The sequence below is a fragment of the Protopterus annectens genome, chromosome 5.part0, assembly GCF_019279795.1.
Source record: "Protopterus annectens isolate FY-2018-M chromosome 5.part0, PAN1.0, whole genome shotgun sequence".
Classification (NCBI taxonomy): Eukaryota; Metazoa; Chordata; order Ceratodontiformes; family Protopteridae; genus Protopterus; species Protopterus annectens.
This window is the reverse complement of record NC_056735.1, coordinates 1,747,455,512-1,747,474,885: the sequence shown is the minus strand read 5'-3', so window position 1 is coordinate 1,747,474,885 and position 19,374 is coordinate 1,747,455,512. Positions and strand designations below refer to the sequence as shown.

The following is a 19,374-nucleotide window of genomic DNA, read 5'->3' as shown; positions in this document are numbered from 1 at the left end:
GCCTCTGCCATCTCTGCTAATTACAACATGGATCCACCAATTCTCTCTTAATGCTTTGCTAAGACAGTACCTCAGAGGGGCTAAAAACATAAGACCGCCCCTTAGAGCACCTTCTCCAAATTGGGACCTCAACTTTGTTTTGGAAAAATTAACTTTACCTCCTTTTGAGCCAGCTAACACAGCAGAATTAAAATATATCTCTTGGAAAACTGCTCTGCTCCTGGCAATAACATCAGCACAAAGAGTTTCAGGATTGCAGGCACTAATGGCAGTGGAACCTTTCCTCATTTTCCATCAGGGCAGGGTGTCTTTAAGAACTAACACTACGTTTATGCCAAAGGTGGTATCCAGTGTGGCTCTAAATCAAACTATTAATTTGCCAACTTTTTATCCAAAACCACAGAATGAAGGGGAGAGACTACTGCATTGCTTCGACATTCACAGGCAGTTACGCTTCTACTTGGACAAAACCAAAGCTTTCAGGAAATCTGAGCAATTACTGGTAGCATGTGCTGCAGGAGCACAGGGAAAGCCATTTCAAAACAGGCTATTTCAAAATGGCTAGGACATTGTATACGTTTCTGCTGTACACACCATGGGAAACCTGTACCTAGCAGCATTAGATCTCACTCCACTAGGGCAACAGCCACTTCAACTGCCTACCTCAGAGGAGTACCTACCAAGGATATTTTGGATGCAGCAACTTGGAGTTCTGTACATACCTTCACCAAGCATTACCTTCTGCCTCTATACTCTAAATCCAGAGCTGGCTTCGCCCCTGCAGTGCTGCAGGGCCTTATAGCCACCCCTAATGCCTTATAGAACCAGCCACCCTACCTCAGCTTTGGGATTCTACCCAAGTGTAATGACTGCAGCAGTGTAACGCGATGAACATAGTACAGTTTTGTACCTACCATAAATGAAGATGTTGGAGTGTATACACTGCTGCAGTCCAGGTTACCCTCCCTCCTTCCCCTCTTACTAGTTGGTACGTACCTATGTCTTCTGCCCTTTACTACCTATGGGGAGTATTTGCTGGTAGCTGAAAGTTGTTGTTTGCTTTTCTTATGTATGTTTTCTTAGCAATTTGAATTGCCTACCTATTTGGGAGCACCTAACATCTGGGGCAAGAAAAACTGAAGAATATGGCATCTGCTGCATCTTGTATACCCCTGTCGCACCCCCGTCAGGGAGGAGGCAACAGCAACCGATGCCGGACCAAGACTTTGGAACTCCGGCCAACTAGAGAACCGCCTGACGGCAGAATAACCCAAGTGTAACGACTGCAGCAGTGTATACACTCGAACATCTACATCTATGGTAGGTACAAAACTGTACTTTTCTGGTACCCAGAAAAGAAAACTCTTGGTGTCCTCGCCTGGATCTGTCTATCCTCAACACCTTTCTGGTAGTTCCAAAATTCAAAATGTTTACTCTCCTACAGCTGCTTCCTATACTAGCCAGGGACTCCTGTCTAGCAGCCCTAGACTTAAAAGAAGCTTATCTGCACATCCCTATAAGGGAATCTTGCAAAAAATACCTACGTTTTAGAGCAGGCTCTGTGCACTATCAGTTCTCTGCACTTCCCTTTGGCTTGTCCACTGCGCCCAGGGTATTCACAAAATGCCTAGCTCCAGCTATTGCATATTGCAGGTTGAGAACAATTCAAATTTACCCATACTTGGACAATTGCCTGATTTCAGGCGGAAAGTCATGAATTGCTACTACCGCACCTGACATTTGTAAAGAAACTTATAACTTCACTGGGGTACACCATCAATAAAAAGAAATCACATCTAGTACTCTGCCAACAGATTTGTATTCTTGGGAGCAAGCTTGAACACAACTTCCCAGATGGCATTCCTCACTCCAGAAAAACAAATTGATTTGACAAACTTCTTCAATCTACTGGCCACCAGAACCCAGCTGTCTGCAAGAAAAATACTGCAAGCCCTAGGATTCATGGCCTCTTGCATTCTACTTATTCCGTATGCAAGACTGCATATGAGGAAACTTCAATGTTATGTAAAAAGTCTCTGGTGTTAACATTCTCAGGACCTGGAAACAATGATTCCTAACTTAAGGACAGAGTTCATTTGGTGGGCATATGCCTGCTAGGACAACAAAGGACTCCCTTTCACTCAACCCCCTGCCACCCAAACCCTAACAGAAGCATCAGACTATGCATGAGGGGCTCTCATGGCAGGACAATGCATTCAAGGCAAATGGAGCCCAAAGCAAATGCACCTGCTTATCGATCAAAAAGAAAGGTTAGCTGTACAGAATGCTCTGACAGCCTTCAAAGGCCTTAGTCTTCCAGGACAACTATTGGTAAAGACGGACAACACCACAGTTATGTGATACATAAACAAGAAGGGGGGAGCCCATTCCTACCCACTCTGCAGATTAGCCATGGCTGTGTGGAACACAGCCTTGAGCAACCATGTGCACCTGCAAGCTCAATTCCTGCCAGGCCAACTAAATTCACTGGCAGACTTAAGCAGAAATCTCATGGACCCACACGAGTGGAAAACTGGAACCCCAAAATATTCAAGCTTTTGAGGGACAGGTGAGGGGCACCAGAGGTGGACCTCTTTGCTTCCCATCAGAACTATCAGTTGAGCAGATATTGCACCAGAACTTCCCACTGCTAAGCTTGGAAAGTAGATGCTCTGTCCTTTACCCGGGAAAGCCTCTTAATCTATGCTTTTCCCACTCTGCCCCTCCTCCCGAAGGTTCTACTAAAGATCAAACAGGACAAGCCAGGTTTGATTGCACCAGACCGGCCACGTCAGCAGTGGTGTACCCTCTTTTGCATAGTCTGACAGTAGTGTCACCATGGCACCTGCCTCAGACCCCTTCCCTGCTGTCCCAGCAGGAAGGCCAGATTTTGCACCCTCCGCTCCAGACCCTGAACCTAGCAGCCTGGCTCATCTCCTGAACTCATCACCAGTAATTCCTCAGTAAGCAGGTGCTGGATGTCATTCTGGAGGCAAGGAGGCCTAATACTAGAAAATACTATTCGGAAAAGTGCAAAAAATACTGTTCCTGGAGCCAGTCTCAGGGAATGGACACAACTGTGCCCAGCTTACCTCATATACTAGATTTAACAGAAATGCTCCACCAAGGCCTATCCTTCTCTTCAATTAATATTCATACCTCTGCCATCTCAGCTCATTATAACACTGAGCCACCCCTCTTCTCTGATCCTCTGCTCAAACAGTTCCTGAGAGGAGCAAAAAATTTGACCCTCCAGGAGAGCTCCCACTCCAACCTGGGTCCATAACTTTGTATTGGAAAAGCTCACACTTCGTCCTTTGAACCTGTTGCTACAGCAGAGTTAAAATTCCTCTCATAGAAAACAACTTTACTTCTAGCCATCACTTCAGCAAGAAGAGTGTCTGATTTGCAGGCCCTTAGGCCGTGGAACCCTTCGTTATCTTCCATGCAGACAGGGTTTCCCTCAGATCCAACCCCTCATTTATGCCCCAGGTGGTATCTAGTGTGGCTTTAAACCAATCCATTCATTTGCCAACTTTTTTCCTTACTCCTCAAAATAAAGGGGACAGGATCCTGCACTCCCTGGATGTGCACAGGTAGCTTAGATTCTATCTGGACAGGACTAAGCCTTTCAGAAAAACTGACCAGCTGCTAGTCAGCTTTGCTGCAGGGGCAGAGAGGGCAAGGCCATTTCAAAGCAAACCATTTCCAAATGGCTAGCACACTGGATCCATTTCTGCTACAAACCCCATGGGAAACCTACCCCACAGGGGATCAGAACACATTCCACTAGAGCTACATCAACCTCTACAGCTTTTCTCAGGGGAGACTCTACCAAGGGACATCCTGGAAGCTGCAACCTGAAGCTTTGTACACACTTTCACCAAGCATTACCACTTGCCTATCTTTTCTAAATCCAGGGCTGGATTTGCTACAGCAGTCTTACAGGGCCTGATTGCCAGCCCTAATGCTTCTGGACTACCTCCACCCATCCACAGCTTTAGGAATCAACCCAAATGTGATGACTGCAACAGTGAAACTTGAAGAACATAGTACAGTTGTATACACTTATCATAAATGTAGATGTTGGAGTGTATTCAGTGTTGCAGTCCTGGTTACCCTCCCTCCAGCCCCCTGACTTTTCTTTACTTCTGTCTATCTTTTTTGTTCGACATATATTACATCATTGGTATTTGCTTTTTGCTGAGGGTGTTGCATACCATGTAATTGCTTCCTATACCATGTAATTGCTTCCAATTTTGGGGGCTCCTGACATCTGAGGAGAAAAAACTGATGTAATGGCGTCTGCTACATGTTTTAAATCCCCTAACAACCTGACGTCATGGAAGAAGCGACAGCATCCGGCGCATAAATCCCAAGACTCTGGTATTCAGACCGACTGAGGGCCACCTGCAGGAAGATAACCCAAATGTGATGACTGCAACAATGAATAAACTCGAACATCTACATTTATGGTAAGTGTACACAACTCTACTGTCTTGACAGAACTAAATCTTTCAGAAAATCAGACCAGCTCTTTGGTTTTCCTTCAAGCCAGTGGCAAAGAACATGGTTTCTAAACATACTATCCCCATGTGGATCTCACTGTATTTCCTTTTGTTACAGCCATCATGGTAAAAAAACGAAGCTGTCCGAACTCACTCTAAGGCCACTGCTATCTTTGCTCCTTCCTGAAAAGGAGTACCTAATCAGTCATTTTGGAAGCTGCTACCTGGTCATATGTTCATCCCTTTACCAAACACTACCATTTGTCAGTCTTTTCCAAGTCTAGAGCAGGATTTGCCTCTTATATTTTGCACGGCATCCTTTCTTCTCTATAATCTTCCTTCTACCCTCATCTCAGTTTTGGGGGGTCACCCCGCAAGTCAAGACTGCAACAGTGAAACACGAAGAACCTAGTACAGTTGTGTACACCTACCATGAATGTAGATGTTGGAGTATATTCACTGTTGCAGTCTTCTTTCCTTCCCTCTTTCCCCGTTTGCCTACAGTAGTTGTCTGCTTCTGTCTTCACTTACCAGAGGACCCCCTGGGTGTTTTCTCTGCAGGGCCTTTTTTTTTAACTTTGACCGTTGCTTAGGGTTCACGCTGGGGGCTTCTACCCTCTACAGACAAAAAAAAAAGCTAATGTCATGGTGTCAGTTGGCTCCCTTTATTCCCAAACATACTGACATTAGGATAGAATGTCCACCAGCCTTTGGAGGAGGGTGATTTTTTTACTCTGGTTGTTGTGCCGACCAAGGGCTTCAGCAGCAGGAAATTCCACAAGTCAGGACTGCAACAGTGAATATGCCCAAATATCTACATTTATGGTAAGTGTACACAACTGTACTTTCTCATGGTAGATGGACAAAAGATAGACAGCTGTAAAGAGTTTTTGGAACAAAGGCTTGACGCATGGTGTACTGGGTATGGTCGTAAGTAGCACCTGAGCAGAGCAAACACTTTTCATGACCATCTTTATTGGGAATCTACCTCTCATGTGGACCTTTTCCCTTCCCAGATAACACCAGCTGTCAGTACACAGAGAAAAAAGAAAACCTCCAACAGGGCACTTTTGTTGAAGGGTGTGGAGAAACCAGTTCAGGGAAAAGGTGTTCAGACCAGTGTTCATTGGACTAGTGGCACAGAAGATGTCCTTCTGTTCCCATGTTGCAGTATTCTTGGTGTGGGATTGCCTTCCTTCAGGTGTCTTGTACGTCTGTTCTTATACAAAAGCTTCAGCTTGGCTGTTGCAGCTGCGTGGGATGTCACACGGGCCATAAACCAGGGACCTTAAGTGTGATGTCTACACGCACAATCCTTAGAACTTTTCAGCTGCAGACGACTTTGCATCATACGATCACACTCCAGAGGTCGGCTCGATTATAGGTAAGCAACCAGTTAGGTTTTTTACATTTCTAATTTTTTACCGATCATTCACATTGCTTAGGCTTGGTTGTTGTAGCTTTCAGCTGATGTCAGGGAAAAAGGGGAAGTGCCAGTGCGGGTGCCAAATTCCCCATAAGGACACCCATGACAAATGCGTTTTCTGCTTAGGCCGGGAACACTATCAATAACGCCTGCCCCATTTGTAAATCTTTTGTGCCCAAGACTTTACATAGCCGTCTGGCAACTTTAAACCTTTACTTAGAAAACCAGCGCCTCAAACGGCTGGCTCTCAGGATGGATCCCGCTTCTGAGGCCGCCCAAGAACCTCTGCGAAAGAAAGCCAAGATGCCTACCTGCCGCTTCGCACCCGGACACCCCGCCAACTACCAGTGTAGGAGTTGAGCGCTCAGTGGATCAGTCTGCTCCATTGACCACCCTCATGGAGGCAGCTGCACAACCAGTGTCCGGCACGTCCATTGAGCTTTCTCCGGCACTGACGCCTGTCGATGTCCAGGGGGAACCAGATTTGGTTGTTCCTTTGTCCGGGATCCAGACCTCGGATACAGCCGCAGCCAAACCCAGCTCTAGACAGACTCCAATCATAAACAAGCAGAAAACAAAACATTTTGCTTGCTTCTGAAGCCCCCATCCCCCCCCCCCAGACTGTGAGGCCTTCACCTCTTCTCTTATGCAGGCATTTATGGCCCTTAGGCCTTCTGCCTCACCCACAACTACGTTGCCTCTGTTAAGCCCTAGGCATACCTCTGCTTCTTCTATTCCCATGGCTCCCCTCCTTGAGAAAGAAGAACATGAATCTACCTACTCTCTCGGATGAATCCATGTCTTATGCATCCCAGATTGCTTCTCCCAAGGAATATTACTCTCCTGATTAAGATTCTGTGGAAGGTGATTCTCCACCTGAAGACATTGCATTTGGTGAAACCATCACCATAATGAAAGACTATTTCAAATGGAATACTTCCCAAATGACAGAAACGCAAAAAAGATACTTTGGACTGCTGCAGGTGGAGTCCCCCTCTCCTTCAACTGTACCCCCTGTTCTTCCTGCATACTTGGATGCCTTTACTGCAGCCTCTAGAACTCCTGACTCACAGCCTCCTGCACCTAAAGCGCCCAGACCACACCTACAAAGGTGCCAGAGGAACAGAAATTCCTTATAAAGCCACCCTTAGCAGACCCAGCAGTGATTGCCACTGCCCTTGATAAACAGTCTAGGTTGTTACCTTCTGCCTCCCTATTGTCCATGGATAAAGATAGCAAATCCATGGATAGGATAGGCAAGAAGGTGTACACTTCCTCCACTTTGGCCTTCAGAGCCATTAACTATCACACATGACCAGGTATGCCCTGGACTTGGTATCCCAAGCTACCTCTATGCTGGCTTCAGTTCCTGACAGTCCCATTAAAACGGATAACTCCTCCAAATTGTCCTTAGCACTACACGTGGCTAGACATTTTATAAGATGCAGCTACGATACTGCAGAAGTTTCTGCTCACTCTGCAGCATCAGCATCTGTCCTTTGGAGATATTCCTGGCTTAGAGCACAGAATCTGCCAGAGGACTTAGTCCAAAATCTTGGCTCACAACTTCCTCTTTGGAAAGCAATCTGCAGACCTATTTAAGAATTTGCAAGAAAAAACCAAACAATTATAGGATATCAAACATCTCCTGGTATCCCCTATACCCAAATTGTACAGGAACTACCTGGCTAAGACTTCCTTTGTTAGGCATAACCCACATTCTGCTGCCTCCTCCTCCTCCAGGCCCAGAAGAGGAACTAGAAAGAAATTCCTCATCCGGGCCCACTGGCCCACCTCCTCAGCCTAAACGACCCTTTCAGGACAGTTGAGGTCCTAATAATGCGTGACTGCCTTGCTCATCTGCCCCTCTCAGCTCGCCTTAGTACCACGGTCTCCCCTTCTGACAGAAAAGTACCACAGACCAATGGGTATTCACTATTATTCAAAAAGGATACTTTATATCCTGGAAATAAATTCACCCCTGGAAGGGCATTCCGTCCCCCCCCCCAAAAAACAGTGCCATCTTTTACCACAAATTCTGTCAGATCTGCAACAACAAGGCACAATAGAGCCTGTTCCCACAAGACAAGAAGGAAAAGGATTCTATTCCCATCTGTTCCCTGGCCCCTCGAAAGGATTGTCCCTGGAGACCCATTTTGTATCTCTCCTTCCTAAACCTTTACCTGTAGGTACCATCCTTCAAAATGCTGTCACTTCCCACTCTTGCCCCTCATACCCTCAAATGCTTTCATGGTCACCTTGGACTTAAAAGATGCTTACCTGCACATTCCCATCACGGCCTCACAAAGATGTTTCCTGCATTTCTCTGGCCCATCCCCCCACGTCCAATTTATGGCCTTGCCCTTTAGCTTATCCACTGCCCCAAGAGTGTTTACAAAGTGCCTAGCTCCAGCCATTGCCTTTTGCAGGACCCAAGAAATCCAGATTTACCCATATCTGGACGACATCCTTATCCTTGCACAGACAGAAGATTCCCTCTTAAGACATCTTCACTATACCCCTGCTACAAAGTTTAGGGTTCACCCCAAACCTCAAAAAGTCCTCCCTGAACCCAGACAAGGACAAGATATTCCTAGGTTGCAGAATCAATACAAAGCAAATGAAAATGTTTCTCCCACAGGGCAAGGTTCTGTCTCTAATTTCCCACTTCCAGGAAGTCTTTCTGTCCCAGACAGTCACTGCAAGGCAATTCCTTCAACTCCTGGGATTGATGTCAGCAACCATTGGCCAGAATGCATATGCAAAAACTGCATTGCTACCTCAAAAATATCTGGTCACAACACTAGTCACTCGGAACAAGTTATCCCCCTTCTTCCCTGTTCAAAGAAAAAAATATTTTGGTGGATCCAACAAGTACAAACTAAACCTGGGGCTTCCACTGCAGCCCCCTCAACCCACACAAATATTGCATACAGATGCCTCAGACTCTGGTTGGGGAGCCACCTTGCAGTCTTGCAGACTCCAAGCTCAGTGACAACCTTCCATGAAAGCTAAACACATCAGTGTAAGGGAGATGACAGCAGTTCTTTTAGCTCTACAGACCTTCATACCCCTACTGCTACCAGGTCCTGTTCTGATAGTGACGGTCAAATACCACTGTAATGTGGTACATCAACAAACAGGGAGATACCAAGTCATTCCAGTTGTGCAGGCTGGCCCTACAAAATTTGGACCTAGCATCCCAGCACAACCCATCCCTGCAAGCCAGCTACATCCCTTCACAGGACAAGCAAGCAGACCTCCTGAGCAGGACATCTTCTCCACAACACGAATGGATGGTGGACAAGGACGGTCTTCCTATACATAGTCCACTGATGGGGCACTCCACAAATAGACCTCTTTGCCTCCCCCCAGAACAGGCAGCTGCAGACCACCTGCACAAAGACTTACTCCCCCCAAGCCTGGAGGGTAGACGTTTTCAGTTTCAACTGGGAGGGGAAGTTCCTTTACGTCTTCCCCAACTTCCCTTTGATTCAGAAAGTCATCCTGAAAATCAGGAAGGACAAACCAAAAATCTTGCTAGTGACTCCCTACTGGCCAAGGCAGCACTGGTTCCCCCTTCTACACAATTTAGCCAAGGGCAGTCACTGCAAGTTACCCCACAACGTGGACCTTTTGACACAAGACAAAGGAACTCTCCTTCACCCACACTTGCAAATGCTATCCCTGACTCTGTGGGTGATAAATTACTAACCACATGCAGACACCACTACTCAGAGGATGAGCTATAAGTCCTGAGGGAGGCCAGGAAACCCACTACTAGAAAATCATATCTTGCTAAATGGGAAAGATTTACTCAGTGGTGTCTGGGACAGGAAAGGGACCCTTGCTAGGCTGACACTCCCCTAGTCCTCTCATCTATGTGTCAACTTATAGAGGGTGGACATTCCTATTCTTTAGTAAAAGTGCACCTCTCCGCATTATCAGCCAGCTTACTTCTGGACCCTCCCTTGTTAGCCAGGCTATATGTGAAACTTTTCTTAAAGGAGTCTTGCACATCAAACCACCTAAGAAGCCTGTCCCCCCTCCATGGGACCTGAACTTCATCCTGGAAATACTCACCCAGCTCCCCTTCAAACTGGCTAGTACAGCCTCTCTACAATTTTGTACTTGGGAAAACAGTACTGTTAGTGGCTATTATCTCTGCCAGAAGGGTTTCCGAGCTACAAGCCTTAATGGCATGCTCACCTTACACCATTTTTCATAGAGACAGGGTCACACTGAGAACTAACCCCTCCTTTATGCCCAAAGTAGTCAATGACTTATTTCTAAATGAATCCATTCACCTACCCAATTTTTCCCCTTTCCCAATAACCAAGGAGAGAGGATACTTTTTTCCCTAGTTGTCCACAGGCAACTGAGATTTTAACTGGACAAGACTAAAGACATTAGGAAATCCAAGCAACTCTTTGTATCTTTCCCCCCAGGGCATTGGGCAAGGCAGTCACCAAACAGACCATTGCATCCTGGATTAGAAGGGGCAATCATTTCTGCTACTCACACCACAGAAACCCCCCTCCATTTGGGATTAAGACACACTCCACAAGAGCAGTGGCCACTTCCAAGGCCTTCCAAAAAAGCATGGACACAGCTTCCATTATGGAAGCAGCTACATGGTCCACTATCCACGCTTTCACCAAACATTACAAATTAGACCAAATCTCCAAAACACGTACAGGATTTGCCAGGGCAATCCTACAAGGCTTTGTGGGATCAACTTCTGCGTCTGCCACCCTTTCATCAAACTAAGCTGTGGTACTCTTCCCACACCAAGAATACAGCAACATAGGATTGGAAGGGCATAGAGTAGTTGTGTAAAATCATACCATACCATAGATGTCCTTCTCTTCCATGTTGCATTATTCCTTCCCACCCACCATTCCTCCTCACAGATGCCTCTCTCCATTATGGATGAGACCCAGCACCTTTTACATGTTACCTTTGACTGCCTATCCTCTTGTGCCATCTACTTGGCTGGCTTTGTTTCAAGTTCTGAGTATTGTGCGTGCAGACGTCACACTTAAGGTCCCTGGTTTATGGCCCGACTTGTGGTGATCCACGCAGCTGCAACAGCCAAGCTGAAGCTTTTGTGTAGGAGCCGATATATAAGTCACCCGAAGGCAGGAAATCCCACACTGAGAATACTGCAACATGGAAGAGAAGGACATCTATGGTTATGGTAAGATTTTACACTGTTCTTTCTAAATGTAGAGCTTGCGTACATTACCTTTATGTTCTATGCCTGAATGTAGAAAATATGCCTGATGTGCGACATTGGGAGGATGTAAATACTTTTGTATACCAGCTGGATGTTGGACTGTCCTTTGCAGACGTTCCCACATGTGATGAATACTACAGCAGTGAAAAGATCATCTGCTGATGTCCTTCAAGGATGCATCTGCAGTCCTTACAAATGGGTTGTCCTGTCGTCAGGCAGCCCTTCGGTCGGCCGGATTCCAAAGTCTGGGTCTGGCTTCGGCTGGTGTCGCACTTCACCCGACGTCATAGCTGCAGTTCTTCAGGTATAAAGGCATCAGCCGACGCCATTTTCCCCAGTCTTTCTTGCCGCGTGGCGCCCGAAGCAGAAGCTGTTCGCAAGTGCCGGTCGGTCAGATCCAGAGATTACTACTACCGAATACTACTTTGAAGACTTCTAAAAAGCTAAGTACCCCGTTGGGGACTCTTTCTTGCCTCAGCCGATGTCAGAAAAAGTGAATAACTGTTTAACTTGTGGGAAACAAATACCTCATAAAGATTTCCACTTTTACTGCTTACCTTGTTTAGGCCCAGACCACGACGTAGCAGCTTGTTTAGCCTGTGCTTCTTTCAACCGATGAACGCTTAGACGTCGGTCGGAGTTTGCTGAAAAGTTTTTTCGGCTCAGATTTTGCGTACATAATGCCGTCGGATCCTCAGACTACTCAAATTGTTAAGAAACGCAAAGAAAAGGACCGACATTTGCGGTCCACGGTTTCGGCCGAAACCACGGTTAAGCAAACCGCGAGTGTCTCGGTTTCGGCCGAAACCGAGCAAACGGTTCAATCTTCAGCCGAATCCATGACTACTACCGAGGCCCCCTCTACCCTAGTTGAATCGGCCTCTGAAGTTTTACCTACCACTGTGGTTTCACAAGACTTATCGGACACCATCCCTTTGGATGTTTCTACCCCAGCACGTGGTGCTGCTAGGCCTCCTGCAGCCATGTCTATAAAGGCCTTTGCCAGGGCTAAAGCAGCCAAAACTTCTAAGTCTGTGCCTGTTAAGCCCCCCTCTCACAGGCCCAGTTCCAGTTCCCAAATGCTTACTCTGGCAGAGGATCTCATTTCTTTAATAAGGGGATTCCAATCTCACCCAGACAGGGCCTCTCAACCTCCAGAAAAGAGACCTAGAGCAGAGCCCCCTGAGCCAGTGTCCTCAGATGACTCTTCTGATGATACAGACAATACAGACCATCCAGAGGCTCCTTTTTCTACTTATGAAGACTCCGATGCTGAAGAATCAATTCCTTCTGCTTCTCCACCAGAGGAATTTTCTTTTGGGGAAACTTTACGTGCCATGAGAGAGCAATTCCAATGGCAGGGGCAAGATTTCTCAGATTCAAGGAAAAGGCTTAGGACCTTTTTACACTTACCGCAACATAGGCCTTTAGCTATACCTCCAGTTCTTCCTGTTGTGAATGATGCATTTAATGATGCTTGCACTGCTCCTGATACTTTACCTCCAGCCCCTGCTAAGCCCGATAGGTTCTACAGGGTCCCGGACACTCATCACCATTTATACAAGGCTCCTTTCGCAGATCCTGAGACCATCTCCCAGGGGCCTAAGGCAGTAGCTTCGACCTCAGCTAAAAACCCTCCCTTCTGAAAGGGAATCCAGGTCCTTAGAGAGATGGGGTAAAAAAGTATACACCTCTGCTACTCTCTCAGCTAGAACATTGAACTGTCAGTTTCATATGATCCAATACCAAGAGTTTATGCTTGATCAGTTAACGAAGAAACTGTCCTCGGATGATTCTTTAGATAAGAAATATGTTCTAGAAATGGTAAATAACATTCAGCAGGTTAGTAACCATTCCTTAAAATGTGGCTATGATGCACTGGAGGCTTCATTTAGATCAGCCATGACTGGCACAGTTATAAGAAGGCATGCATGGTTGAAAGAGCAGGTCTTGCCGGATCATGTTAAAGCAAAGCTATTAGATGCTCCTATGGATAAGGTCAGTTTATTTGGTTCTGCCCAACAGGTACTGAAGAAAATGGAAGAGAAGGCAAAATCTGTACAAACAGTAAAAGATTTCTTACAGGTTCAGCCTCCAAGGTTTAGCAGGAACTGGCCTTCCAAAAATTGGTCCTTTCCAGACTCCTCTAAAACTCAGAGAGGCAGGAATAGGCGTTCAAGAGGCAGAAATCAATCCAGAGGAGGTGCCTACAGGGGACGCCAGTGGCAAGGTAACAACCAACGAGGCACAGACACAACCACTACCACTGCAACAGGACAATCACAGTGACTTGGCTTTGACACCGCCTACCAGGGAACAAATAGCAGCACCCTTAGGCGGAAAGTTAGCACTATTTTCAAGAAACTGGCACTATATCACAAGAGACAAGTGGATTTTGCAAACTATAGACCAAGGCTACAGGTTTCATTTCCACACTTTACCCGAAAAAGAGGAATGCCAAACCTACCACCAAATCAAAAGACAGAAGCTCTAAAACAAATAGCTCAATTAGCAAGGATGAGAGCTGTGGAAAGAGTACCACCTATGGAACAAGGCAAGGATTTTACTCCAGACTCTTCCTGGTACCAAGAAAAGAAAAAATTGGAGGCCTATTCTCGACCTGTCCGCTTTAAACACATTCATCATCGTTCCAAAATTCAAAATGCTGACCCTACAGCAACTTCTTCCCATGCTGGGCAAGGAGTATTGGCTGGTAACTCTAGATCTCAAGGAGGCATACCTGCACGTCCCCATACGACCACATTGCAGAAGATACCTCAGATTTCTTGCAGGATCAGAGCATTATCAATTCTCAGCATTGCCCTTTGGCTTATCTACTGCGCCCAGAGTGTTCACGAAATGCCTGGCATCAGTAATCGCTCACTGCAGGCTTCAGGGAATCCAAATTTATCCATACCTGGACGACTGCCTGATACAAGCGGACAACCAAAACAAGCTAACAGAAGACTTGCAAAGAGTCATTTGCTTACTACAGGCCCTGGGATACACAGTCAATATAAAAAAGTCAAAACTGATACCATTCCAAACAATAACCTTCTTAGGTGCAGAATTGGACACAGTAAAACAGATGGCATTCCTAACTGCAGAAAAACAAGAACAACTTCCTCTCTACTTTTTTGCATTAACAAAGCAGAACAAACTAACAGCAAGGAAAGTACTGCAGGCCTTGGGCTTCATGGCATCCTGCATAATCCTGGTCCCCCATGCCAGACTGCATATGAGAAAGCTACAGTGGTACCTAAAGAATTTATGGTCTCAACACAGGCACAGCTTAGAAACCGAAATACCACTAATTCCATGCCTGAAACAAGAGTTCCTATGATGGGCTCAGGCATGCCAGTCAAACCCAGGTTTGCCCTTCCACAGCATTCAACCAAGCCAAACCATCACAACGGACGCCTCAGACCTCGGTTGGGGGCCCACATGCTGGACAAGTGCATACAAGGCTTATGGACTCCAGAGCAGCTGCACCTGCACATAAATCAAAAAGAAATGCTGGCAGTACAACTAGCAATCCAGAATTTCAGACCATTCCTCCAAGAAGGCCAGTTGATAAGGACAGACAACACCACAGTCATGTGGTACATCAACAAACAGGGAGGCACTCATTCATACCCTCTATGCCGAATGGCCCTGGACCTATGGAATATGGCTCTGAGTTACAACATTCAGTTGCAAGCAATTTTTGTACCGGGAAAAGAAAACATCCTAGCAGACATATTAAGCAGAACTACCTCGGATGCTCACGAATGGATGCTACACCCGGACATCTTCAAGGCCATCACAAAGAAATGGGGACTGCCACAAATAGACCTATTCGCATCCCCACTCAATCACCAGCTCAAGAAATTCTGCACAAGGACATACCACCCACTTGCTTGGAAGGTGGACTCTTTATCCTTCAGTTGTAAAGGCCTGACAGCATATGCATTCCCACCTCTTCCTTTGATGCACAAGTTGCTATTGAAAATCAAAGAGGAATGTCCAAGGATAATTCTGATAGCTCCAGACTGGCCAAGACAACATTGGTACCCATTACTAAGGAGCATGTCTCTGGGGAGAATGTGGACACTACCCCTGATTCCCTTGATGTTAACTCAGAGCAACTACAACATCCTGCATCCAAACCTGAAAACTCTGCAACTGACTGCCTGGAACATTACATAAGAGCAACTAACCCAGATTTATCCCAAAGGGTTAAAGACATTATCCTTGAGGCCCGCAGACCCTCAACAAGAAGGAACTATGCAGGAAAATGAAAAAGGTTTCTCATTTGGAGTACCGACAGGGCAAAGATGTGACAAAGGTAGACATTGCCAACATCCTGGAGTATTTGGCAGAGCTTTTCCATACAGGCCTGTCCTATTCCTCCATCAAAATACATGCATCAGCTATTTCTGCAGAATACAGCTTGACCCACCTGTCTTTTCAAGATCCTCTACTCAGGCAGTTTCTGAGAGGAATTAAGAATGTAAAACCTCCTAGGAAACCACCATTACCAGCATGGGACTTGAACTTTGTACTAGAAAAATTGACACTCCCCTTTTCGAACCAGCAGCAACAGCAGATCTTCAACACCTATCCTGGAAAACTGCTTTCCTGCTGGCAATTACCTCAGCAAGAAGGGTTTCGAACTACAGGCTTTAATGGCAGTACAACCCTTCCTAATCTTCCATCAAGATAGTGTCCATGAGAACTAATCCTACATTTATGCCTAAGGTGGTATCCAGAGTGTCTTTAAACCAGGCAATCCACCTACCTACCTTCTTTCCCAATCCACAGAACAGGGGAAAGACTGCTGCATACCTTGGATGTACATAGACAGTTACGCTACTACCTGGACAGAACCAAGGGCAATAGAAAATCTGACCAGCTTCTGGTAGCATATGCAACAGGAAGGGAAGGAAAAGCAATTTCCAAACAGACAATCTCCAAGTGGATAGGAAATTGCATTAGATTCTGTTACTCCTACCATGGAAAGCAAATTCCACAGAACATAAGGCCTCATTCTACAAGGGCTACAGCCACTACCACAGCTTTCTTACGAGGAGTGGCTACCAAGGACATTATAGAGGCTGCTACTTGGACCTCCGTGCATACATTTGCCAAGCATTATAACTTACCTTTATACTCTAGATCCCGAGCAGGGTTTGCCACTGCTGTTTTGCAAGGGATTCTAACTACACCATAATTTCTTCTTCCTCCTACCCTAGTTTGGCTATGGTATTCTACCCATTTGTAAGGACTGCAGATGCATCCTTGAAGGACATAGTACAGTTTTGTACCTACCATAAATGTAGATGTCCGAACAGGATAGCATCTGCAGTCAGGATTACCCACCCTCCTTCCCCTCTGTGGTACTCCTAGGTATTTGCCCACCTAATAGCTAGCTGGGGGATCTCTTATGGTGTATTTGTTTGTATATATGTACATACATGATTATTTTTTGTGTTTGCCTTCTACTATTTGGAAACATTGGCATTTCTCCAAAAATTTAGCTATCCAAGAGGGCAACTGGCATCTGGGGCAAGAAACACTGAGGAAAATGGCGTCTGCTGATGCCTTTATACCCGAAGAACTGCAGCTATGACGTCGGGTGAAGTGCGACACCAGCCGAGGCCAGACCCAGACTTTGGAATCCGGCCGACCGAAGGGCTGCCTGATGACAGGACAACCCATTTGTAAGGACTGCAGATGCTATCCTGTTCGGACATCTACATTTATGGTAGGTACAAAACTGTACTTTATAGAAGATCTTACACTAATGTACTTTCAAATAGCAGCTCAGGTGCTTGTAGGAGCTAGCATCTGCTACTGCATTGCCCAGCCTGGGGGCAGAAAGCATCTCTGTTTGCCAAAAGGATGATATTCTAGTCGGACTGTAGCCCCCCTGATAAACTCTCTACCGCTGGACATACTCGTGGAGTGGAGAATCAATCGGGGGTCCTGGTCAGGAATGAGTAGGCTGTAGGGCCCTTGCCTAGCCTGCAAATAACTGGTTCCTGTACCCTCCCAGCAACTTGAGTATTAAATGACCGTAGTGGAGCAGTCCTGCAAGGTTTAGGGGAGAAATGTATGATTGGTCAAGTATTGGTAGGGTGAGTACTTTGCATAGTTGTACTTTTTATGCCTGCTCTGTAGTTTGTTGTGCTGTTCATGTTTTTAAATATTTAACACTGAGGTATGTAGAATCACACATTTGTAGATACTGTATTTACCCATTATCTGTGCTCTATTTTTTTTTTTTTTACAGCTTTGGCTTCAGTGATAAAGTTACAGTGAATGGCCATGTTCCAGTTGGGCTGTATGGCAATGGGTTCAAGTCTGGTTCCATGCGCCTTGGAAAAGATTCAATTGTTTTCACTAAAAACGGAGAGACCATGAATGTGGGCTTACTGTCTCAGTCATACTTGGAAGCCATTAGTGCTGAGCATGTTGTTGTGCCTATTGTTACATACACATACCAACATATCCTTTACAAAAAAAAGTGCAGCTTTTAGCCTGCTTGCATTGTTTTTCACTTTTTCCATTGTTTTGTAGCATTTTTTTGCTTTGTATATGTTGAACTCGATTCGTGTTTAAGTTGATCTATAACTTTTAGTAAACTAGTAGTATTGCTTTTATACAAAATAATTGTTAGTACAAAAAGTCCACGTAAACCTCTTGCAGGGCTTTGTAGCTTGTGTGTGTGTGTGTGTGTGTGTGTGTGTGTGTGTGTGGGGGGGGGGGGGGCTTGTATCCTGTCCTAAACCTGCATGTTGTTGTTTGGCAGTTTAGTTCAGTGCTGCCTAGATGAAATATGTTTTATTAAAATACCTGGAATGTAACCTTTTGTTAAATTTAAGTTATTCCATTAGTTTGTTGCTCAGTTAGATCAAGTTCGAGGCCACAACAGTGACCTTTTGAGCTTGACACCCGTCAGTAAAACCACCTCGCAATTCCAATTCTGTGCCGGACTTAAATCTATTCAGACTGTAAGCCTTTTTTATCCCAGTCTATAAACATTCCATATTTTGCCAGCTCTAAACTGAAAGTATTGTTTTTCCAAGTTAGTATCGTAGAAGGAAGTTTTCATCAAAAGTGAGCTGTTCCTCGTGGCAGCATATAAAGATACCTTTCCAAAACCTAACTGACCAACATACCAGCATCAGCCAATGCACTGTAGAATACAAGGACAATCTCACAAATCAATCCCTGAATTTATGAACTGTGCTTATCTTTTTAGTAAAGTTTTTCTGTACTTATCCAACCATGTTGTCTGAGAATGGTTGTAAATGCAAGCAGCCCTACAGTGTTCAATATTAGGACTAATACATTCTCATCCCAGCTTGAAAACCTATGCAGAATATCTCAGATAACTGCAGAACACTTCTGAATAATTCATCTCAGGTTATAATTAAGTTGTTATTCACTAATATTCCCAAATCCTAACTTTATCATTACTCTGTAAAATAACATTTAAGGCATTTGGAAAACAAAGATTAAAGTAACCAAAGTGCAATAACTTGATCTTACTTCCATTAAATTTCTTAGCCTGTTTTGGCACAAAATTATATCCACGTACCCTTGCAGGATTTCTTGACCTTTTACTGAATTTACAATTACACCAATTTTAGTACGATCAGCAAACTTGCTTAAGACATTTCCATGGATTATGAAGTAATCTGTAAAGATGCTAAAATTAAGGACCTGAGCGCTGAGGTATCCCCAGCTGTTAATATGTTAAGGTAGGGTACCCTCAGCCATGACCATGAATGGTCCTACCTATCTGCTGTTAACCTAACTACAAAATATTTTTTTCCAACTTTGATAGAATTAAGATAGTATCACCATGATGTACAGAATCCAATGGTCCACTGGCTCCTGTACATTTTGGCAAAAGTTAAGTTGGTTTGTAATGCATAATCTACCTGAACAGAAGCCTTGCTGAAAAATATCTACTGACTGACTCATTCACTGACTCATCCCTTCCATTATCCATGATCTAATCACTCATTAAAATATTTATCCAAAACCTGTAGTGTGTGTGTGTGTGTGTATATATTTAGTCATAAACACCAAAACCGGTTGCTCGGTGATATAGTGCCCGGTTTACCAGCAAATTACACTACGCAAGAAAAACCAGCACAAAATAATCCAGAGTCGAACTAAAAGAAAAACAATAGTTCCCTTCCTTTTTA

At 45.1% G+C, this 19,374-nt stretch overlaps 1 protein-coding gene across 1 annotated transcript in view; it reads left to right on the top strand.

Moving 5' to 3' along the window:
• Positions 1-19,374, top strand: part of MORC3 (MORC family CW-type zinc finger 3) — a 2,525,474-nt gene that overhangs the window by 207,521 nt on the left and 2,298,579 nt on the right. Inside the window, exon 2 of the mRNA XM_044071548.1 lies at positions 17,448-17,662. Coding sequence (XP_043927483.1) covers positions 17,448-17,662 — 215 coding nt within the window. The remainder of the gene's footprint in view (positions 1-17,447; positions 17,663-19,374) is intronic.